The 19487-nt window shown below is 42.5% G+C and overlaps 1 protein-coding gene and 1 long non-coding RNA gene across 2 annotated transcripts; both read left to right on the top strand.

Moving 5' to 3' along the window:
- The first annotated feature begins 6 nt into the window (after positions 1 to 6).
- LOC119280768 (cysteine proteinase inhibitor 8-like) lies at positions 7 to 561 on the top strand. The gene has a single exon (XM_037561501.1). The coding sequence runs from the start codon at positions 68 to 70 to the stop codon at positions 452 to 454; it is 387 nt and encodes a 128-aa protein (XP_037417398.1). The 5' UTR covers positions 7 to 67; the 3' UTR covers positions 455 to 561.
- A 4030-nt stretch (positions 562 to 4591) lies between these two features.
- LOC119280767 lies at positions 4592 to 10529 on the top strand. Its single transcript, XR_005138172.1, has 8 exons — positions 4592 to 4889; positions 4976 to 5044; positions 6340 to 6445; positions 6577 to 6615; positions 7112 to 7237; positions 9086 to 9247; positions 9656 to 9820; positions 10301 to 10529. It is a non-coding gene; the product is annotated as an uncharacterized LOC119280767 (long non-coding RNA).
- The last annotated feature ends 8958 nt before the right edge of the window (positions 10530 to 19487 follow it).

Here is a 19487-nt window from a genome sequence, read left to right as displayed (position 1 = left end):
CACCAATTCACCAAAGTCCCACATAACTATCTCAAGATCTAGAACCTCATTAGACAATCCAATAGCCATGAGGACATCTAGCTTCCTCCTCATCATCATTGTTGTATTCCTCTATGCCATCGGCTCACCTGCCATAGGCTGTGGGGAACCGATGGGCAACCAATTATGGAACACGGCAATAGAGAATGGATGGGAACCAATTGGAAACATCAATGACCAACACATCCAGGAGCTCGGCCGCTGGGCGGTGTTGGAGTTCGGCAAGCACGTGAACTGCGTGCTCAAGTTCAACAAGGTGGTGAGTGGCAGACAACAACTTGTTTCTGGAATGAACTACGAACTCATCATCGACACATCAGACATTGGCGGGAAAGACGACAAGTACAAGGCAGAGGTGTACGAGCAGGAGTGGACTCACAAACGTCAGCTCCTCTCGTTCGCCAAGGTGAAATAGGCGGGTAGCAATAACTTCTGTAGTAATAATTGTGATGTTGCAGATTTGTTAGCATGGTTTTTTAATCGACTAATAATTTATCCTCATGCATTGCCATGCTTGTAACATATCAAATAGCATACATCTACAGCTTGACAAGGATAAGAGCAGAAAATGGAACAACTAAATATAACTTCCAATTGCAGAGATCTATAATATTAATATAATGCAATACCAATGAGTCATGAAATAAAAACACGGTATTAGCACTAGATCGATCATTCTTCTATAACCAGTGGGATGGTTTCCAGAAGACTATTCAACTTTTCCAAGGAAAAACATATCTCGCTGACATGGAAATGAAGAAAAAAAGAATACATCTATCAATCTATATAGATGTAGTATAAGTTAATTCGGCCTAACTATACCTTCAATCTCCAAGCACGATCACGGTACTAGTGAAATTTCGGAGGTGATGATGCGGAGTGGAGGTAATGTGACGGTGACAAAGGAGAGAAATTTGAGGTTACCAATTAGTGTTTAGGCTTAGTGTTAGAGGGTTGTGTGTTAGGCTGGGTGACACTAGGGTAGGGTGCTTTAGAGGGATGTCTTTCTCAGATGGCAGTAGTCACTAGCCTCAAGAAAGAATGGTTTGGTGGCTAGAGGAGAAAAATACACATGTGCATTAAAAATCAGACTGTGGATCTTAATCGACCATGCTATTATAAATTTCCTAGCGAGCAAAGAGTAGCTAGTTACTTCATATGCAAAACCATATAATTCAGAAGTACGGACCTCGGTCAAAAAGGAGAGCCACTTTTGCGTTAACAAGTACATGGGTGACTAAAACCCAACTATTCAGTTTCTGCTTAAGAAATGAGAAAACAAATAAACACACCTCCCGTGGGAGGGTAAAAGCCTACTAACCATGGTTTGTGTTGTCCTCGGGAAAACCCGCAGCCTTCCCCTTTGAACAGAGAGGAGAACATACCGTAAAAATCTTCTCCGATGGTGTGGGTGTCGTCGTCTTCCCCGGATAAGCCCGCATGGGGTGAGCGCATGGTTGGAGAGGTTGGACGTCGTGGCTTAGGGACACGTGCGCGGGTAATCCTTTGGTCCGGGAGGAAGGACAACATCTTCATAATCCTGCCCACCTCCTTGGAATCCGACCAGATAGCATTCTAAGAATAATTAGGAAATAGGGGGGAGTTGTGTGGTTGGAAGAAAGCATATCTCACTGTAAAGATGATCAGTAGAAGTATCTTTGTATGTGTAGCATTTTAGAGAAACACTTCCTAGTGTGGCCATGTTTTTGACCAAGGATACAAGAAATTAGTAGCAATATTCATGTAGGATTAACATTTTTAGAGAAACACTCCCGACCATGGCACTGTTTTTGACCTACGAGATAGGAGGTCGGTAGAAACGTCCATGTAGATGTAGCATTTTCAGAGAAAACACTCCAAACCATGGCGATGTTTTTGACCAACAAGATGGGAGCCGCTACGCGCTAGCACGAGGGTCGCTAGTGCGTGCCGTCCCACATGTAGGTTGCTAGCCGGCCAACATGCCAAGCTAGCTCATGCGTAGACGTTCTTCCTGGAACTACTTTATATGACAGGACTGTGTACGTAGTAGTACTAGTGTAAGGACAGAACTGTGTAGAAGTACTATGTACACTAGATGATTCCCCGCGCGTTGCAGCGGAAATCTTCGCTTACATATTGCTGAAAAATAATATGGTGTTAGGAGGTATACAAAGCAGACGGGTTATTATTGGTTGAAATAGAAGGTTTCTAATGTCACTATAGCAAGAAAATTTTCAAATCAAAAGCATGCCAATAAAAATATACATCATTCCACACAGACTTTTTACTAAACGGTATCTACAATTCAATCTACATCAAGAGGATAAGTAAACTGTTTTACTTTGTTCTCCTCTTTATTTTCTTGGATTTTATTAGTTTCTTGTAAATAGTTTATTTTTGTATGAGAAAGGAGAGCAAGCAGTATCTTGATCTTCATCGCCACATTCTGTTAATGCATGGACAACAAACAATTGTGTCAACCAAATTTTGGAAAATGTACGCAAGAGAAAATGATGTTAATATGACTGAAAAATTCAAGGCTCATTGCTTGTGTAATCTGGATGAAAAAAATTTAAGATTGCTAGCTCAGCCCCTTGGTTGCAACTTGCAAGAAGCGATGAGGTGTCTGCAGTGCTGCACGGAGAAGGAAGAATGTAAGCAACGTAGGAGAATATAACATCAGAGAAATAAAATACAACACGAAGTGAGTATTGACGATATACCAGCGGTGATCGTTCACTGGCTGGAACCTATTCAGTGAACAGCAGCAACAGCAGCCGTGATTTGCACACATTTGCAGGAACCAACCAAGATGAAACCAACCAATTCTGATGCATGCAAGCAACTTCACTGCATAACATAGCCATGCAAGAATGTCATATATATCGAGCCATGTGACATGTCCTCGTCCAAGCCGCTTGACATTGAAGGACTGCCATAGGTGTAAAAGAAGGACTGAATATATTTCTTGAAAAGAAATTAACTGAGTATATGATTTGGAAGAAACATGTATGTGCATATAAACACCACGGCCATGGGCACCAGATCAATTCCCACCAATAGCGGAACTGCAGCCCAAGAGTGCCGATGGAGGCGAGAAGGGCCGGTAGTCGTCCTGGAGGACCGGACCTCACTGGAGGTCGAGGTGGTCGAGCTGCAGCAGCTCACTCTCTGCTCGAGTCAAAGTCTGTGGTGGAGGTCGCCTACGGCAGGTACGGAGGCGACCCATTTAGGTCCTTCGGGGCCACGGCAAAGCATCTCGGGCCCTCTCAGCCGCCAAGTTTTGGAGATTCAACAGAGCACATCTCCTACATGATGGAGTAACATTGAACATATAAACCATGCTACGCTACCCGCCATTCTAGAGCCCCTGCGAGCGGAGCGCTAGCGATTTTTGGCCTTTCGATCATTTTACTGTTCACGTTTTTACGCTGCTGTCGATTGGTCAGCCGTCAGTTGCTTTTACACACATCGGCTTAGTATATCACTGGCTGGCTGCTGGGTCCATCTTTCCATGGGGCCGGGGGGCAGTGGCTGGGTTGCGCGCGCAAGTCGTCGTTGTTGTCATGCGCATGGATTGACTCAGCGGAGTGATTGCATTGACTCGTTTCGCGGGATGGGATGGAATACCATTAATTACTCGTCTGCTTGTTACTCTTTCTTTTATGGTGGTCCCGATTTGCGTTTGGTCCCATGTTGCAGTGTCTTGCGGGTGAAAGAATTGCGCTCGCTAGCGTTTCCTGCTGCATGCGCGTCGATTGGCTGAGGGCTGGAATCCCGCTGCTTTTACTCGCCCGTGCAATACCCTGTCTTCGATAGTGGTCCCGGCTTGCATTTAGGCCCGCGTTGCAGCGTCTTGTGTGCGTGAGCGGTTGGGTTCCCCATCTCTGCTACTTGGGTAAAGTGACACACGCCTGTGCCCGTTGGGTAAAAGAGAGCAACATGGCAGGTGAAAGGTGCACGCATACTTTCTACTCGGCCTTATTTGTTCTGTCGCTGCGACTGGGCCTGCGTGATCTTGTCCTGCTTGTAAGTTCAACCGGTAGAAGCGGGTCGTTTCATTTGAAACTTACAGCGCCTCGGTGCCTGGGTTTGTCAGGGATGCACTGTGATCACGTTCGCCGAACCGTCGTGGTGGGCGGGTGCGCTGCCCTCGCCGATCTCGCCAGTCGCTCAACCCCACCTTCAGAGTTCAGATTGCCTCTCGACCTTTCTCGTTGCTCACTTGGATCATCTCTTGGCCTGGCTCGGCCTTCCCATCCCCACGGTGGAGCGCGAGAAAGGAGGGCGAGGACGAGATGACGACCGGGTCGTCCGTCAGCCTCGCTGCCGGGGAGCAGTCTGCCCGCGGTCGCCCCGTGCTGTCCGGCCTGCCGGACACGGCCGGCATCGTCCTCGTCGGCGATGGGCCCCGTCGATGTCGGCCCCCTCGGCGCTATGAGGTCCGTCCGCTCGCCTACCCGGTGCGATTGTTTGGTTCATCTCAATCGACATTGATCTGATTTGATTTTGATTCGTGCGGTCAGGGGTGTGCGGTGCGTTTTATGGTGCGATGGATGGCGCTGGGGCAGGTGCGGCCACGGCTCGCACGAGATGCAGCTCCTGCTCGTGGAGTTAAAGGCCGGTGTTGGGGTCCTCAGCGGCGAGGAGGACGACACGTCGTGTGTACGCAGTGTTCCTCCCGCTCATGGAGTGAGCGTTTTGGGCCAGCCTCGAGGGTGGCCGTCCGGACGGCGACGAGCTTCGGCTCTGCATCCAGAGCTGCAACGCCGGCAGGCACGCCACTTCTTTGCCCCTCTCAGTCGCCGGTGCTTTTGTTCTGTGTATGGCGATGGGGTTGCTTCCTCTGCTCCGTTCATGTCGTTGAGGTTTGTTCTTCCATCCTCTTCCTTCCTTTGCCTCCTCAAATTCTTCTTTGGTCTTACTGCTTACAGTAGATTTCTGTCTTCCGTAGGTTTTGTGATGTTTGCCTGTTTCTCGCTCTCGAGTAGGTCCCTGCGTCAATCTTGCCTTCGGCATTGAGGTGAGAAAATTAGCCCCACCTTTTCTTGCTGCTCTACTGTTCGGTGAAATGCTCGTGCCCTGATGGATTCCGTTTTTTCCCCTTGGTGTTCCTTCGCATCCTGCTTCTTGCCTGCTTTGCAAGTCTTTGTTTCACATGTTGCCTCGGTTCAGTTGATTGTCCGTGCCTGGGTATGTTCTGTATAGGATGCAAATTCGGAACAATGGATTTGGTTTTCTGAACCACAAAACTTGTCTAGCTTGAATTAGCAGATTACACCATGAAAAGACATACTGTCCTTTAAAAAAATACTGTGTATTAGTACCTCTTTAGACCCTGCTGCTTGCGATCTGAACCAGGATATACTTTTCTACAATTTAGATGTTATATCAGTTTGCAGATGAACTGGTGGCTAATACTAGCATTGTGAATTTTTCATGTTTGTCTTCCTTCCTTTCAACCTTATGCATGTCAGCATGTGCATAATGCTCGTTGGTGACTATTCCTTGCTTTCTTATCACATGTATGCCATGGTTATGAGGGATAATTTTAACTCTATTGCTAGATACTGTGTTTGAGTTTTATCCATCACCGGAAAATGGTATCAAAAGGTCTATGGTTAATTGTTCAGACACTGGAGCAGAAAAGGCTATAATTTTGTCTCACTTTGATTCTGTTACGACTAGATATCAAGTTTATAGGATGTGAACTCTAAAGAGTAGCAACTAAATCTTGTGATCAATCACTGCCTACCCTCCTGAGAACCAGAGCAAAAAATGTATAGTCCACACAAATTTTAGTTAAGATTGTATCCAGATCATATGGTACAGATATTGCCTCGCTGATACTGACATTTTGCTGAACCTGGACTTGTAAATTGCCCTGTATCACGCTCACACAGGTGGATCCTCGGTATACAAATAAGTACTTAAGCATTGGCTTTTCTGAATAAGAATAACGGCGTACATACCTGAAGAATTAAAACTTGCAATAATATATATTTCTACTTTGTGCACCTGTCTGAGAATGCCATAAGCCTTGTTTTTACACCTCTTGAAATTTCTCAATGTATTTATGATTCTGCACAATTTTTAGTCTATAATTAATTTTCCTTTGAACCAGCATCCCAAGCAAGCAATATCAAGGTTGGTTAGCACACGTCTTACACTTCCTATATATGATACGGTCCATATATGCACATTACACGTAAAAAACTTGAGTTTCATGCATAGATTTTTTAAAAATAGCTTATTTTCTATCCGTGCACTCTTCGTAAAAAGTACCGCATATTGAAACTTATGCATTATACCTTGCAGATATTGCAAGGCGCATCATTGGACTGATGTACCAGAAAGGGTAGTGCCACTGGAGATAATAATTTCAGATCACCTTCTACTTCTTGATGGAAGTCATTATCAGAATGTATGCATCATCGTGGTATTTACTCATGTACTATACTGTATGAAACTAAACCGAGCTAACTGAATTATCCTTGAAAAAAATATTAGACTATGTGTATATTACCAAGTGTGTTCTTATTTTTTGCTTTTCAGGTAGTTGTTAAAAGGGAGAACGAAGTATTAATATTGCAGGTTTGTAATATAGAATAATCCTTATGGTCAGATTTGGCTAAATTTTTATGAATGTGGCGCCTGAGTGTGCCCAAATTTGTGCTGGATTTGATTAGTATGTTGTATGCTTACTATGTTCCAGGAGGATTGTTCTTTGAATACATTGACAAACATGTTCTGCTTTTAATGTTATTTCTGTACATAAAACGTACCAAATTAAGAATTAATGTACCCTTCTTACTTGGAAACAGCTTCTAGGATTGACCGATGCTAAATTAAGAACTAGGATTTGGCAGCAGGCATGGTCCGTCCGGCGTGCTCTAGCCTTTTAGGTTGTTATTGTTTACAATTAGGTTATGCTAAACCAGCAAATAGAGCTTCACCATTTAAAATTTTGATCCACCAATGGTGCTCCAGTGGTTTCTACTTATTTTTTGTTGTGTCTTGGTAGTTTGATAAAATAGGGCATGATTTTCATATAGTTTTGTTACATGATATTACATTGGTTTTCCGACAGATTAATCCATCACAAGCAAACACAATAGGAGACAAGGCATCATGAAGCAACCATAGCAGGCTATGACAATTGGTTGTAATAAATAAATGGAGAATACCCACTGCCAGAAGTTTTTGCGCTAAATATGTAAGCCATCCTAAACCCAATCAAAAACAAAAGAGAACAATACCGAACCTGAGTAGTATTTCAATTTTATCTCATATTATTTCATATATATCTGTCATCAGATAAGTATACTGCAAATAGAAAGGTTAAAAACAAATGTAGAATTTCTGCCAAATGAAGCTATGCAATATATGGAACTAACTTGCAATAGGATCCCATGGGATTACAACTATGAGAAGGATAGTCTGCTAAGAAAGAAATTCAGTCCAGTCAAAATGAAAATCAGTCTCTTTGGCATCAGATTGAACATATAAATGATGAAGGGGGTGCTAGGCAGTCTCGTTGCATCCACGTCCTCGCTATTCCTAGCTATGATTGAACATATAAATGATGAAGGGGGTGCTAGGCAGTCTCGTTGCATCCACGTCCTCGCTATTCCTAGCTATGAATTAGCAGCTGGCGAGTGAGCGAAAAAAAACTAGCGAGAGATAGATCCCTGCAGCAATCGCACGCTTCCTCCATCTCTTCCCTCTCGCACCATCCACTTCCTCCCTTTGCGCCGCCTCCTCTCCTCCCGATTCGCCGCCTCCTCCTCTCCTCTTCGCGCGCCTCCTCTCATCTCCACCTCCTCTCCAGATGCCGCCACTGCGCCAAGGCCTCGCCTCGCTCTGCAGTTCGTCGCGCGCCTTCTGTCATCTCCGCCTCCTCTCCTGCTGCCGCCGCCGCGCCAGGGCCTCGCCTCGCCCTCACCGCCCACCGGTGACCTCCCAACCCTTGTTTTCCGCCTCATCGCCCTGGCAACCTTGAGCTCGAGCCGAGGAGCGGCCCGTGTCGCGTGGTGGCCCAGATGTGTCGCCCAGTGCTCTGCCTCGACGAGCGCGGCCTCGGTCTGGCCTCGGCAGGAGGAGCTCGAGCCGAGGAGTGCGGCCTTGATCCGGAGTCGGCAGGAGGTGAGCAGCAGCCGGTCATGCGGTGTTGGCCGTGGAGGAGGAAGGAGCTCATGTGACTAGGGTTCGGCTACCCTCGTCATTGATCTCCTCTCTCCCTCTCTCTCGTGCAACTACTGTCGATCCCCACTGACCCCCATCCCAGTGCAGCGCCGGAGTTCAGCGGCATAGGAGGAGAGGATCGACAACGGCGCAGCAGAGGAGCCCGCTGCTGGTCGGCCTGACGCATCTATTCCTCTCCAGCCTCCTCTGCTGTGGGCCGAGAGGGGAAGCTGCGCCATTGCTGGCGGCGAGTTCTGAAGCTCTTTTTAGTTCCTCCAATCTAGATTTCTAATTAATTTCATTCTAAAGTGTGCAAATGGGTGTGACTTATCAGGGAGGATAATATTCGCTTGAAGGCCCAAAATATTTAGCTGGTAGGATCGCATATTTCTATGATTCATCCATCTCTCTAATTCTCACCTTACAGATCAACCCTATATATCTCCCTGCACCCTTCTAAATATGGTGCTGCTACAGCTTTTCCCCTACATGGATATATGTATGAGATTTCTTTGTTTAGGTATTTCCTGTGATAGAAACAGGTGCATTTTCTTTACATTTTGCCATGCTGGATTTTAGATACGATGTTGATGCCTACAATTCTTTTTACTGAATTTATGTGGCAGATGAGAACTAATACATTACTGTCCTCAATCCTTTTGCTTTTTTGTACAGGTAGGAACATGATACTACACGTGATCTTTTCGCAAAATAAAAACTGCTTGCAACAGAGATGATGCCTCTAATTTTAGTTAGCTAATGCCTGATGCTATATGGGATTTTTTTTGTACTGAAGGAACTGTGTACATAATGAACCATATATTACTAATCCAGTGATTTCTGCTCATTACTAATCTAATGTGTTGTTTACTTGTTATAGACACTGCTGCATTTGTTGTCCATTTTGCCACCGTGAGCTTCAGGTAACTACTTCATGTGCAAATATGCCAATGGGTAACATCCTCAGGATTAACAAGTTCCTGTGTGCTGCTGCTCTTACTATTGATGGCTTTTTCCTGTGGAGTACCAAGAAAAATAGCAGGTAACAAAATTTCTCTTTTTGTGACTTCTTAAATGTTTGTTTCTTGAATGAGTCCACTCATTTTGTATTTCGCTGTGCTATTGAAAGTTCTGTGATGCTTACTGTCTAGCTGATTCTTTTTTGTAAATCAATAGTTAAGAAGATGTTGATTATATTTAGTTTGTATGCCAGTAAAGGCTGTATGTTAAGTGGTAAAAAAGAAGTAACATACTAATTAGATTATTTTATATTTGTATTTGCTTTGCCTTTTATCTTCCTACAATAGTCAGTTGTTTTTGGCACTCTGTGTAAGTGGTACATCATCGAAAGACATTGGAATGCTGTTTTTTTTATTTTAACGATTTTTGTTTCAGCTACCCAATTTTTGTCTTGAAGGTTGTCTAAGATGAGTTTCACTTCTTTGTTCAGATCACCCCTGTAGTAGAAGCCATACAAGCACCATGTAAAATGGTTTTGAATCGGAATTGAAGCCATCTGTTGGAAGTAACATCTGTAGGGACTGAACCTGTATGCCACTCCCAGTAATATAGAGTGAAGGCAATAACGACAGTGTTTGTTGTTGGTTTATAATCGGTGAGTTCCTACTCCTTGGATTCACCTGTTTATTGCCTGCACACCTTGGCTAGGATATGTTGTTTCTTAATATTAGTCACAAGTCTGAATCTTTTAATTATTTGTACAATTTTTTTAATTATAGGAGTATTGGCCATCGTTTATTCTTGGTATGCACATCAAATTTTCAGATATTCTTAATACCTTTAGGCTTTCATGAAATAGATATGCATCATATTGATGCGTGTCCTAAGCAGGAGATCATTACTATAGTTTATATAGTGTCAAAACCTTACATTATGTGCCTTCTTTTAAGTTTTCACATAAAGCTAGGGTGTTCCTCCGTTGAGAGAGTTTGGACTAAACTGCTTCCGTTTATTGTGTTGATATGATCTTTTAACATTGTTTCTCAACTGTGTTCAATCTGGCTTATCAATAAAATATACTCACTGTCATGCGTTCTGCCTTGATCCGTTCGCTACACTTATTTGGTTGGGTTAGTGCAGGTAACTGGCCAAGCTACTTGGCTCACTTTCGTTGCCTTTTGCGGGTCCTTCTGTGGGATGTTGTTGTCATTTTGGGACTTAATGCTCGGTGGAGGGTCAGAGGCATTTCCTGCACGGGAAGAGGGGCATCTGTGGGGGTATTGGCCAAAAGTAGGCAAGGTAAAAACACAAGGCGAGTGAAGTGAGCTGGGCAAAACTGCAATTATTGAAAAAATAGGGGCAAATCAGTCGAGCGTGACCCAACTAGGGGCACAAATGCGAATATCCCTTTTTTTTGTAATTTTCTTATATGAAATACACACCATGTAGTACGTGAACTTCCGGTTGTTATCACTTTGAACTTCTCTTTGGTTTGAGAGAATTATTTTAAAACACAAAAAACAACATATTTTTTATGTATTTTGGACATCTAAACACACGGTGAATCTCTCTCACGAGAATTGTTGAACTTTTCCTCGCCGAGCACTTGAACTTCTAGCAACCACTTTGTTTTCGTTTATGAGTTGTTTTCAAAAATGCAAAAAATGGCGTTGTGTTTTTTATTTTTTGAATAGGTAAATCCTAGGTTTTAATTAACTCCGCACTTCTCTGTTATTTCAATTTGGACTTCACCTTTTTAATATTTTCTGTAAAGAATTGTATACAATTTTTATACGGAAAAAATTAAACATGGAAATACAAGGTGAACCTCTCTGGCAAGAATTTTTGAACTTCACCGGACAAAGCACTTGAACTTCTTGCAACAAACCTTTTAAGTTTTTTGTTTTCTATTCTTAATATTCTTATTTGAAACGCATTCCATGTAGTAGTTGAACTCCCCGCTGTTTTCACCTTGAACTTCCGTCACGTATTTTTGTTCAACCTCTCTCACACGAATTTTTGAATATACTTGGGTTGCGCTCTTGAACTTGTAGCAACAAAACTTTTAGCCTTTGCTTTTTTTTTCATTGTTTTTTAATACAAAATGCATACCTTGTAGTACGTGACCTTCTCGCAGTTATCAATCCGAACTTCTCTTGGTTACCTAACAATATCTGAGTTTTTTTTGAATATTAAGCTAAATTTCTTAATCTTTTTTCGGAATTTGCGCTCTATTTTTTCAAAGTTGAACCTCTTGTTATTTTATTTTTGAACTTCTTGTTTTCATTCTTTAGTAACGAGGAAAATCTGAGTTTTCTATAATTACCGAACTTCTCCATCTTTTTAATATGGACTTCCTGGGTTTTTTTTTTTTCTTAATCTTTTTACGAAATTTTGAAGCGTTGTATTATTAAAAGTTGAACTTCTTGTTATTTAATTTTTAAACTTCTTGTTTCCATTCTTTAATAACGAGGAAAATCTGAGTTTTCTATAATCATCGAACTTCTCCATCTTTTTAATATGGACTTTCTGGTTTTATTTCTTAATCTTTTTTGTAAAATTTTCAAGTGCTCTATTATTAAAAGTTGAACTTCTTGTTATTTAATTTTTTGAACTTCTTGTTTCCATTCTTTAATAACAAGGAAAATCTGAGTTTTCTATAATCATTGAATTTCTCCATCTTTTAATATGGACTTCCTGGTTTATTTCTTAATCTTTTTTATGAACTTCTTGGTGTTTTCGATTTGGACTTCTTGCTGTTATTCATTTGTAACCCAAAAAAATCTTAGTTTTGTGATAAACATCGTACAACTTCTTGCTTATTTCGAACTAAACTTCTTGGTTATTTAAATTTGAACTTCTAGAGTTTTTTATTTATAAATGGTGAAAATCATTCTTTATTGAATTTAAAACCGACCCATTATTTATATTTGAACTTGTATAGTTTTTTATTTAGAAAACTGTGAAAATCTTTTTTTTATGAATTTTAAAGTGCTCTATTTTTTGTTTAAACTTCTCACTTTTCATTATTTTAGTAAAAGAAAAACTCTAAGTTATTTTAAACATTAAACTACTATGTTATTTTTATTTGAACTTCTCAACTTTTTTATTTTGAACTTCTGTGTATTTTATTTTTAGAAATGGGGGAAATAAAACCGATATATTTTCCCCTATAAGGAATTTCACGAGTTTATTCTTAAGTTGAACATGTAATTTTTTTCTTATTCTTACATATCTAGGTTTTCTATATAACTTTTGTTCATGAAATTCCTTTTTCTTTTCAAGAGAGGGGTTCTATTTTTTTAGAAAAGAGGTGGGAGGCAAGTAGTAGAAAATTTTGGATTTATTTTAACATTTTTATGCTTCCATATTTGAACAATTTGAACTTCTCATAATTTTTCCTACGAACATTATTGGATATGTGTTTTTTTGTTTTTATGAACACAATTTGATTTTTGAGCCACACAAGACAAAATAACTAGCTGAATAATGGGGAGAGATAGCAATGTGAAGCATCGTATGTGTGGAACTGTTGTTTCCCTTGCTGGTGAAACCATGGTCAATGCTAAAGTTGATCTCGGCGAACACACATAAACAGACATACACACATATGTGGAAAGAGAAATTATATGTACACACACTTAGTAATACATGAACCTTCCTGGAACTAATTCATGAACTTCTTTGTACAGACTTCTTTCATATGTTCAAATGCAGATCTGTTCCATAACAAAAGCTTAGGAGAATAAAATTGGGCAAAAACATGGAAACATGAATGCACATATAAGGGGTGGGCAAAACAATAAACTGCGTGTATATGGCAATGGAAAACTGCAGCTAAGTAGCATAAGAGATAGAGGAGGTTCTCATTTGTGTCAAATATGGCCAATTGATGGCCATGTATTTCAAGATGGTTGTAGGTTGAGGTACTAGTAAGGATGAAAGAACGAACCTAGGCAAACAAGTGTATATGTAGCCTGTTCTTTTTCTTGGACAGACCAAACATAATCAAGTTACACTCACAATTAGCAACAGATTGCACCTCCCGCACCAGTTGTACCATGACATGTGACCTTGCAACATCCATGGAGAAGAAGACTGCCATTTGTACTGCTCCTAGTGTCGTTTACACTAGCATCCAGTTTGCCTGCACGATGCGCCCTTCTGAACACATTGTGTGGTAGCAACAACACCCAAAAAACAAGGAATAACCTATCTGAACCTTAACCCCAATACTCTCTGAACTTTAGTCCCCTCAAACTGATGTGACCGCCACTTCAGAGTAGGGATGAGCTGGGTTCTCTTGGTGCGCTGCTGCATTTCCTCCGTGGAGATGGATCTTCAGCGCCTTGAGCACGGCATCATGAACTGCAGCATGGAGTGAGCCTGCCGTGACAAGAGGAGAGGCACGACAGGGGTGGTCCAGGCCAGTGTCTTCGGCGGAGGACCGCGGGCGCATGACAGCTAGTTGGGTGCAGGGACTCAGTGGCTGCACGTAGATGGACGCCGGTGGACGGAGAGCGGGAAATGGGGCAGCCGAAATAGTGTGGGCTGGAGCATGTGACCGTGGAGGCACACGAGTGGCGGACCCGGTGCCGATCTCGACGGAGCGGATGGATGCACCACTGCTGCCGTCCCCTTCAGTTTTGACTGTGGTCGAACGCACGTGATGAAGGTCAGGGCTGCACCCCATGAAGGTCAGGTAGGGGCGCATGGAGACTAATGGCAGCGGATGTGGAGAGGACTGCCGGGGAAGACACACGACTGCTGCCAGGAAGGGAGCCACAAATGGCTGCTGCCGTGGAGGTCGGCCATGCCGGGCGCTAGTGCGAACGTGAGGGGGGAGGTGGCGGCCAGGAGCTGCGGCCGGATGCGTACGCGCGGGATCCATGGTGGCCGGATCCGCGAGTGGTGGCACGTGGTTGGCCGGAACCCTGGAGGACAGGTCCTAGCGGTGGCGCGCGGGGAGCATCCAGCGAGGAGAGGTCCTGGCGGAGGCGCGTGTGGCCGACGTGATGGTGGAGGCGGGCTGTGGTCACGGTGGCGAGCTGCGCCGCTAGTGGTGGTGGCACGCATGGCCGGAAGATGGGGTGAGGGCGGGGTGGTGCGGCGCGACGGACAGATCCTGGGGTGGGGACGGTGCGACTGCTGGATCCGGGGGCGGCGTGGCGCGGTGGCCGGGGACGGGGTTGAGGCAGCGCGCGGTAAGCTGGTGGCGGCGGCTGAATCGGTGGAGAGGAATAAAAGTGTGACGGTTGGGGAAGGAGTGGGTGGGATCTGATTCGGGTGTTTTTATCTCAGGAACGTCTTATCGCCCCTATATAGGGTGCTGTGATCCAAATAAGTATTCTAATCCCAGGATTAGAATAGTTATTTGGATCACGACGGTCCTATAGGGCCCGACATCTTCCTCCCAAACTTCCCGAAATCGCAGATAAAAAAAAGCCATGCCCCACGCCCACCACTTCCCCTCCCCGATCCCATCCTCCCCGATCCAGCGCCTCCCCTGGGGCAACCGCCGCCGCCCTGGCTCCGGCGCGCGGCCACCCTTCACCTGTTCTCCTCCGCTGGCGAGCCTCCACGGCTGTCCTCCGCCAAGCCGCTCTCTCCTCCCTCCCCCCATGTCGCCATCCTCCTGCAACCCCGCCCACCATCGCCCCTGCAACCCAGACCACCACCGCCCCCGTCAACCCCTCGAGCCCCGCCCCCATCAACACCGCCCGCCGCCGCCCCTGCAAGCCCGCCCGCCGCCACCCCGGCAACCCCTCGTGCCGCCACCCCTCCACCTGAAGCCAGATGCGTTTGTGGCCATCGATAGGCAGGGAGACGGCGACTGCCACCCCGGCCTTCTCCCACGCAGCAGCTGCCGCACATCACCGCCCCTTCAAGAAAATGACATGCATCCCTACCTCCTCCATGGATCCTTGCTGCAGCCTCCTCCCTCAATCCTTGCCACCTTCAAGTTCTGACGGTTGTTCGAGCTCGCTGGTGTGGAGTACATGAGTCACCGGGCAATGAACTTTTGTTGTTGTTGTTTGAAAACTGATTGTGATGCCGGCATGCCTCTTCTTTTTGCCTTCATTTTTGTATATCCAAACTATGCACAATGTTTCTCTTCTCTGATTCAATCGAAGTAAAATATTTTGTTTCAGACAAAAATGCATGTACTAGCATACTCGAACTTCAGAGATGCCCATTTTGTTTCGGCTAAAAAGACACACTGGTTTTTCATCATGGAGAAAATTGCTCCTGTAATCCAGTTTTGTTATGCACATCACCGAGATGAATATGCCCGTGTTTTGTTTAGTATACATTGAGAAAGCTCATTTGTTTTTCAATTTGCTCCAATAATCCTAGTTCTTTTAAGGGCGTAATCCTAGTATTTTCAATTTTACCTGTATGTATAATTGAGGTGTTGTTTCATTTAGTTCGCTCACCTATTTCTCTGTATACATTGAGAGATTTAAGTGTTGTTTCATTTAGTTTGCTCACACAGCCGTGCGAATCATTTCTTTTTCAGGCAAAGAGAGTAAAAGGTGATGCTATCCCAGTCCAGCCCCGCAAATGTAGGGAGGTCAAGCCCATCGCGAGCTGCAGTCCACACCTCCTACATCCTGCCCCACCCGCCCTTTGCAGTGCCCCCGACCCACTGCGTGTATATGCCGTTTCACTGCCCATTCAATTTCCACCACTATTCGCATCTCCAGCGTGCAGTTCGCCGTGATGCTTCTGGAGGGTCAATTTTATTGTGTTGTTGCGGCTGACCCTAATGCATTTTCTTCCTTTTGATGTGCCATTTGATGCATAGTTATCACTGGATGCCCATAACATGTGCAGAGTAGGGTGTTTGTGTTAAAAATCCTGAGAGATTTGTTCGTGTATTTTGTGGTGATGGATAGAGAGATTCATTCTTCATTTATGTAGAAGTTTAGATTTAAATAATTTAGTGGTTTGATGTTTATCAAAAGCTGCTCTTTTTTTGTACTGCTTCTCAAAGCAGGGATCGGAAATGCACTCCAGTCTTTTGTTTGTGTGATTTGGCCTCTAAATTATACAAGCTGTTGATGAACTTCATTTACACGTGTTCTCATGTACAGGCATTAGTAGGGATTTCTATGTACATGCATTAGTAGACAGAGCCAGAGTGTTCTTGTGTGGTTTTTTTGTTGCCACGTATAGGCAGCTTCTCTTTGTTCTTGTGGCAGAAATGCCTAGTTGAAGAGAAATTCAAAGAAGCTCTATCCATTCTCGTTCCTCCCCCACCCGATTAGCTTCGATGCAAATTTGTGTATATCTGGTTGCATGAAAAGGTGCTTGTGCAAGATACATGTGTCACCGTGTGCATAAGTTCTCATTTTACATGCCATACCATGCACGAAATGTTTGCTCATGTGCTAGTGTCATGGAAAAGTTGGAGCTTTTTTGAGTTGTTCTTTGTGTAATACTATTACATTGAAGTTCAAATTAAAAAATGGTCATTTCAAAAATTATAAAAAAGCTTTCCCCAATTCTAAAAAAAGCATATAGGTTCAGATTAAAAAGACGAAGAAGTTCAATGCTTATTTCAAACCCAAAGAAGGTCAAATTAAGAAAAGCATCTCAAACAATTTTATAAAAAATGATTTTCTCTGTTAAAAATAAACCTAGAAGTTCAAATTTAAAAACGGAGCGGCTCGATGTCTATCAAAAAGTAGGATTTTTCCATTACTAAAAGAAATAAAACGAGGAAGTCCAAATTAAAAAGATGGAGAAGTTTGATGATTATTGAAAACTCAGATTTTCCTCGTTATTAAAGAATGGAAACAAGAAGTTCAAAAATAAAATAACAAGAAGTTCAACTTTTAAAATAGAGCGCTTCAAAATTTCATAAAAAAGATGAAGAAATAAAACTAGAAAGTCCATATTAAGAAGATGGAGAAGTTCGATGATTATAGAAAACTCAGATTTTCCTCGTTATTGAAGAATGAAACAAGAAGTTCAAAAATAAAATAACAAGAACTTCAACTTTTAAAAATAAAGCACTTCAAAATTTCACAAAAAAGATTACGAACTAAAACCAGGAAGTCGAAATTAAAAAGATGCAGAAGTTTGATGATTATAGAAAACTCAGATTGATCTCGTTATTAAAGAATGGAAACAAGAAGTTCTAAAATAAAATAACTTCTAAAAAAGTTGTTGCTACAAGTTCAAGTGCTACTTCTGCGGCAGGTTATGTAGTTATCATAATATTTCTCATCACACGTTCATCACGACCCGAGAGCAAATCCGCCAATGAGCGAGATTCCTATATAAAACGGGCCTTTAGTTGCTAAAACCGTTTCTAGATTACACTTACATCACATAGAACACGACTGACCAGAATAATTAGCGCGGGGAGACACAATTATGAAGATAGCCCGAAGGTCGGGTTCCTAAAAAGGGAAGTTCAGGTTGTGTAACTCAGGATGTTCATGATTTTTCCCGTTACTATAACAAAAAAAAATCAATGAAGACCAAAGTAAAAAGATGGAGAAGTTCGATGATGATAAAAAACTCAGATTTTCCTCGTTATTAAAGAATGGAAATAAGAAGTTAAAAAATGAAATAACAAGAAGTTCAACTATTAAAAATAGAGCGCTTGAAAATTCCTAAAAAAAGGATTAAGAAAATCAGATTAAAAATTCATAAAAACTCAAATATTTTCACATAACCGACAGAAGATCAGGTTGATAACCGTGAGAAGTTCATGTACTACACGGTGTGCATTTTGTATTAAAAAGAATATAAAATCAAAGGCTAAAAGTTTTGTTGTTATAAGTTCAAGTCCTTGGTCGGAGAAAGTTAAAAAAATTATTGTGAGAGACGTTTGTACAAAAGGAATATTATTTGTGTAACACTTACGAATGGATGAGAAAATTACAAACAAAAATACGTCCCAGAAGTTCAACGTGAAAACAGCAGCAAGTTCAACTACTACGCTAAATGAATTTCAGATGAAAAACTTTCAAAATCGTCGTGAGTATGAAAAAATGATCAACACGGAAAAGTTGCGTGTTTACAGCAGCTTTCCATCGGTATATCACCCGCTCAATTCCCGTGAGTGGGATGGAGAGCTACGAGCAGTGGAAGAAGATCTACGAGCAAAAAAAATCACGTGAAAAATAGAGTGAAGTTCAGGTACACGCACCGAGAAGTTCAAGTTCTTCACGCGGTGCATTTTCGAAGAATCTGTCTTGCGGTAGAGGCAGAACGAATGACCCCGCCGTTTTCGTAATTACTCAAAAACGTCTAGGAATCAGAGAAAACTATCAACATGAAAAAGTTTCGCATTTTCCGTAGCTTTTCAACGGTATATTATTTGCCCAATTCCGATAAAGTTTGTAGAAATTACGGCGAAAATACATTTTTCACCATTTTCTAAATTGACTTAAAACCGTATAGAATTGGGAGAAACAATACATACCAAAAAGTTTCGCATTTGTTCAGGCTTCCCAACGCCATATCATTTGCTGCATGCGGACGCATGGATAAAAAATTAGCTAGAAAATACGAACTCTATAGGACTTGGACCATTTTCCAAATTACTCTTAAACCATTCAAAATTAGAAAAAACTTTCAGATGAAAAAGTAGCGCATTTTCATAAGCTTTCCAACACCATATAATATGCCTCCATTGGATTAGCGTTTAGAAATGACATCGAAAAACGAACTCAGCTCTTCGGTTTACGAAATTTTACGTTTTTTCAAATTACTCTTTAACCATAGGGAATTAGGAAAAACTTTCAACATGTGGAAGGAGCGGTTTTGCAGCAGCTTTCCAAAGCCATATTATATGCATCATTGCGATAAACGGTTTAGAAATGCGATCAAAATTACGATTCACGTTTTTTTGTGAAGAAAAAACGGTTTTCAAAACTGCTCTTAAACCGCTTACATTTTGCGAAAAATTTAACTTGGGTCATAGTACTCGTGTACATAGCTTTCCAACGGTATATAGCAAGCCCTATTTGGGCAATGTTGTGGGAAGTTCAACCTAGCATAGGGGGAAGTTCAGGTCTAACAACTCAGGCAGTAAAATCGCAAAAAACGCGAGTTCTTCACGACCCGATTGCAAAATCCGCCTATGAGAGAGATTCCTATCCAAAATGAGTATTTAGTTGCTAAAAATCGTTTGAAGATTACACTTACATCACATGGAACACGACTAACCAGAAAAACTCGCGGTAGAAGGTACAGTTGCGAAGATAGCCCGAAGGTCAGGTTCGTACAGAGAGAAGTTCAGGCGCGTTACTCACGCAATTCAGGTTGTGATCAGAATATTATTCTGATCCCGTGATCAGAAT

This window comes from Triticum dicoccoides, chromosome 3B (genome assembly GCF_002162155.2).
Source record: "Triticum dicoccoides isolate Atlit2015 ecotype Zavitan chromosome 3B, WEW_v2.0, whole genome shotgun sequence".
Classification (NCBI taxonomy): domain Eukaryota; kingdom Viridiplantae; phylum Streptophyta; class Magnoliopsida; order Poales; family Poaceae; genus Triticum; species Triticum dicoccoides.
This window is presented reverse-complemented; position numbering and strand designations above follow the sequence as displayed.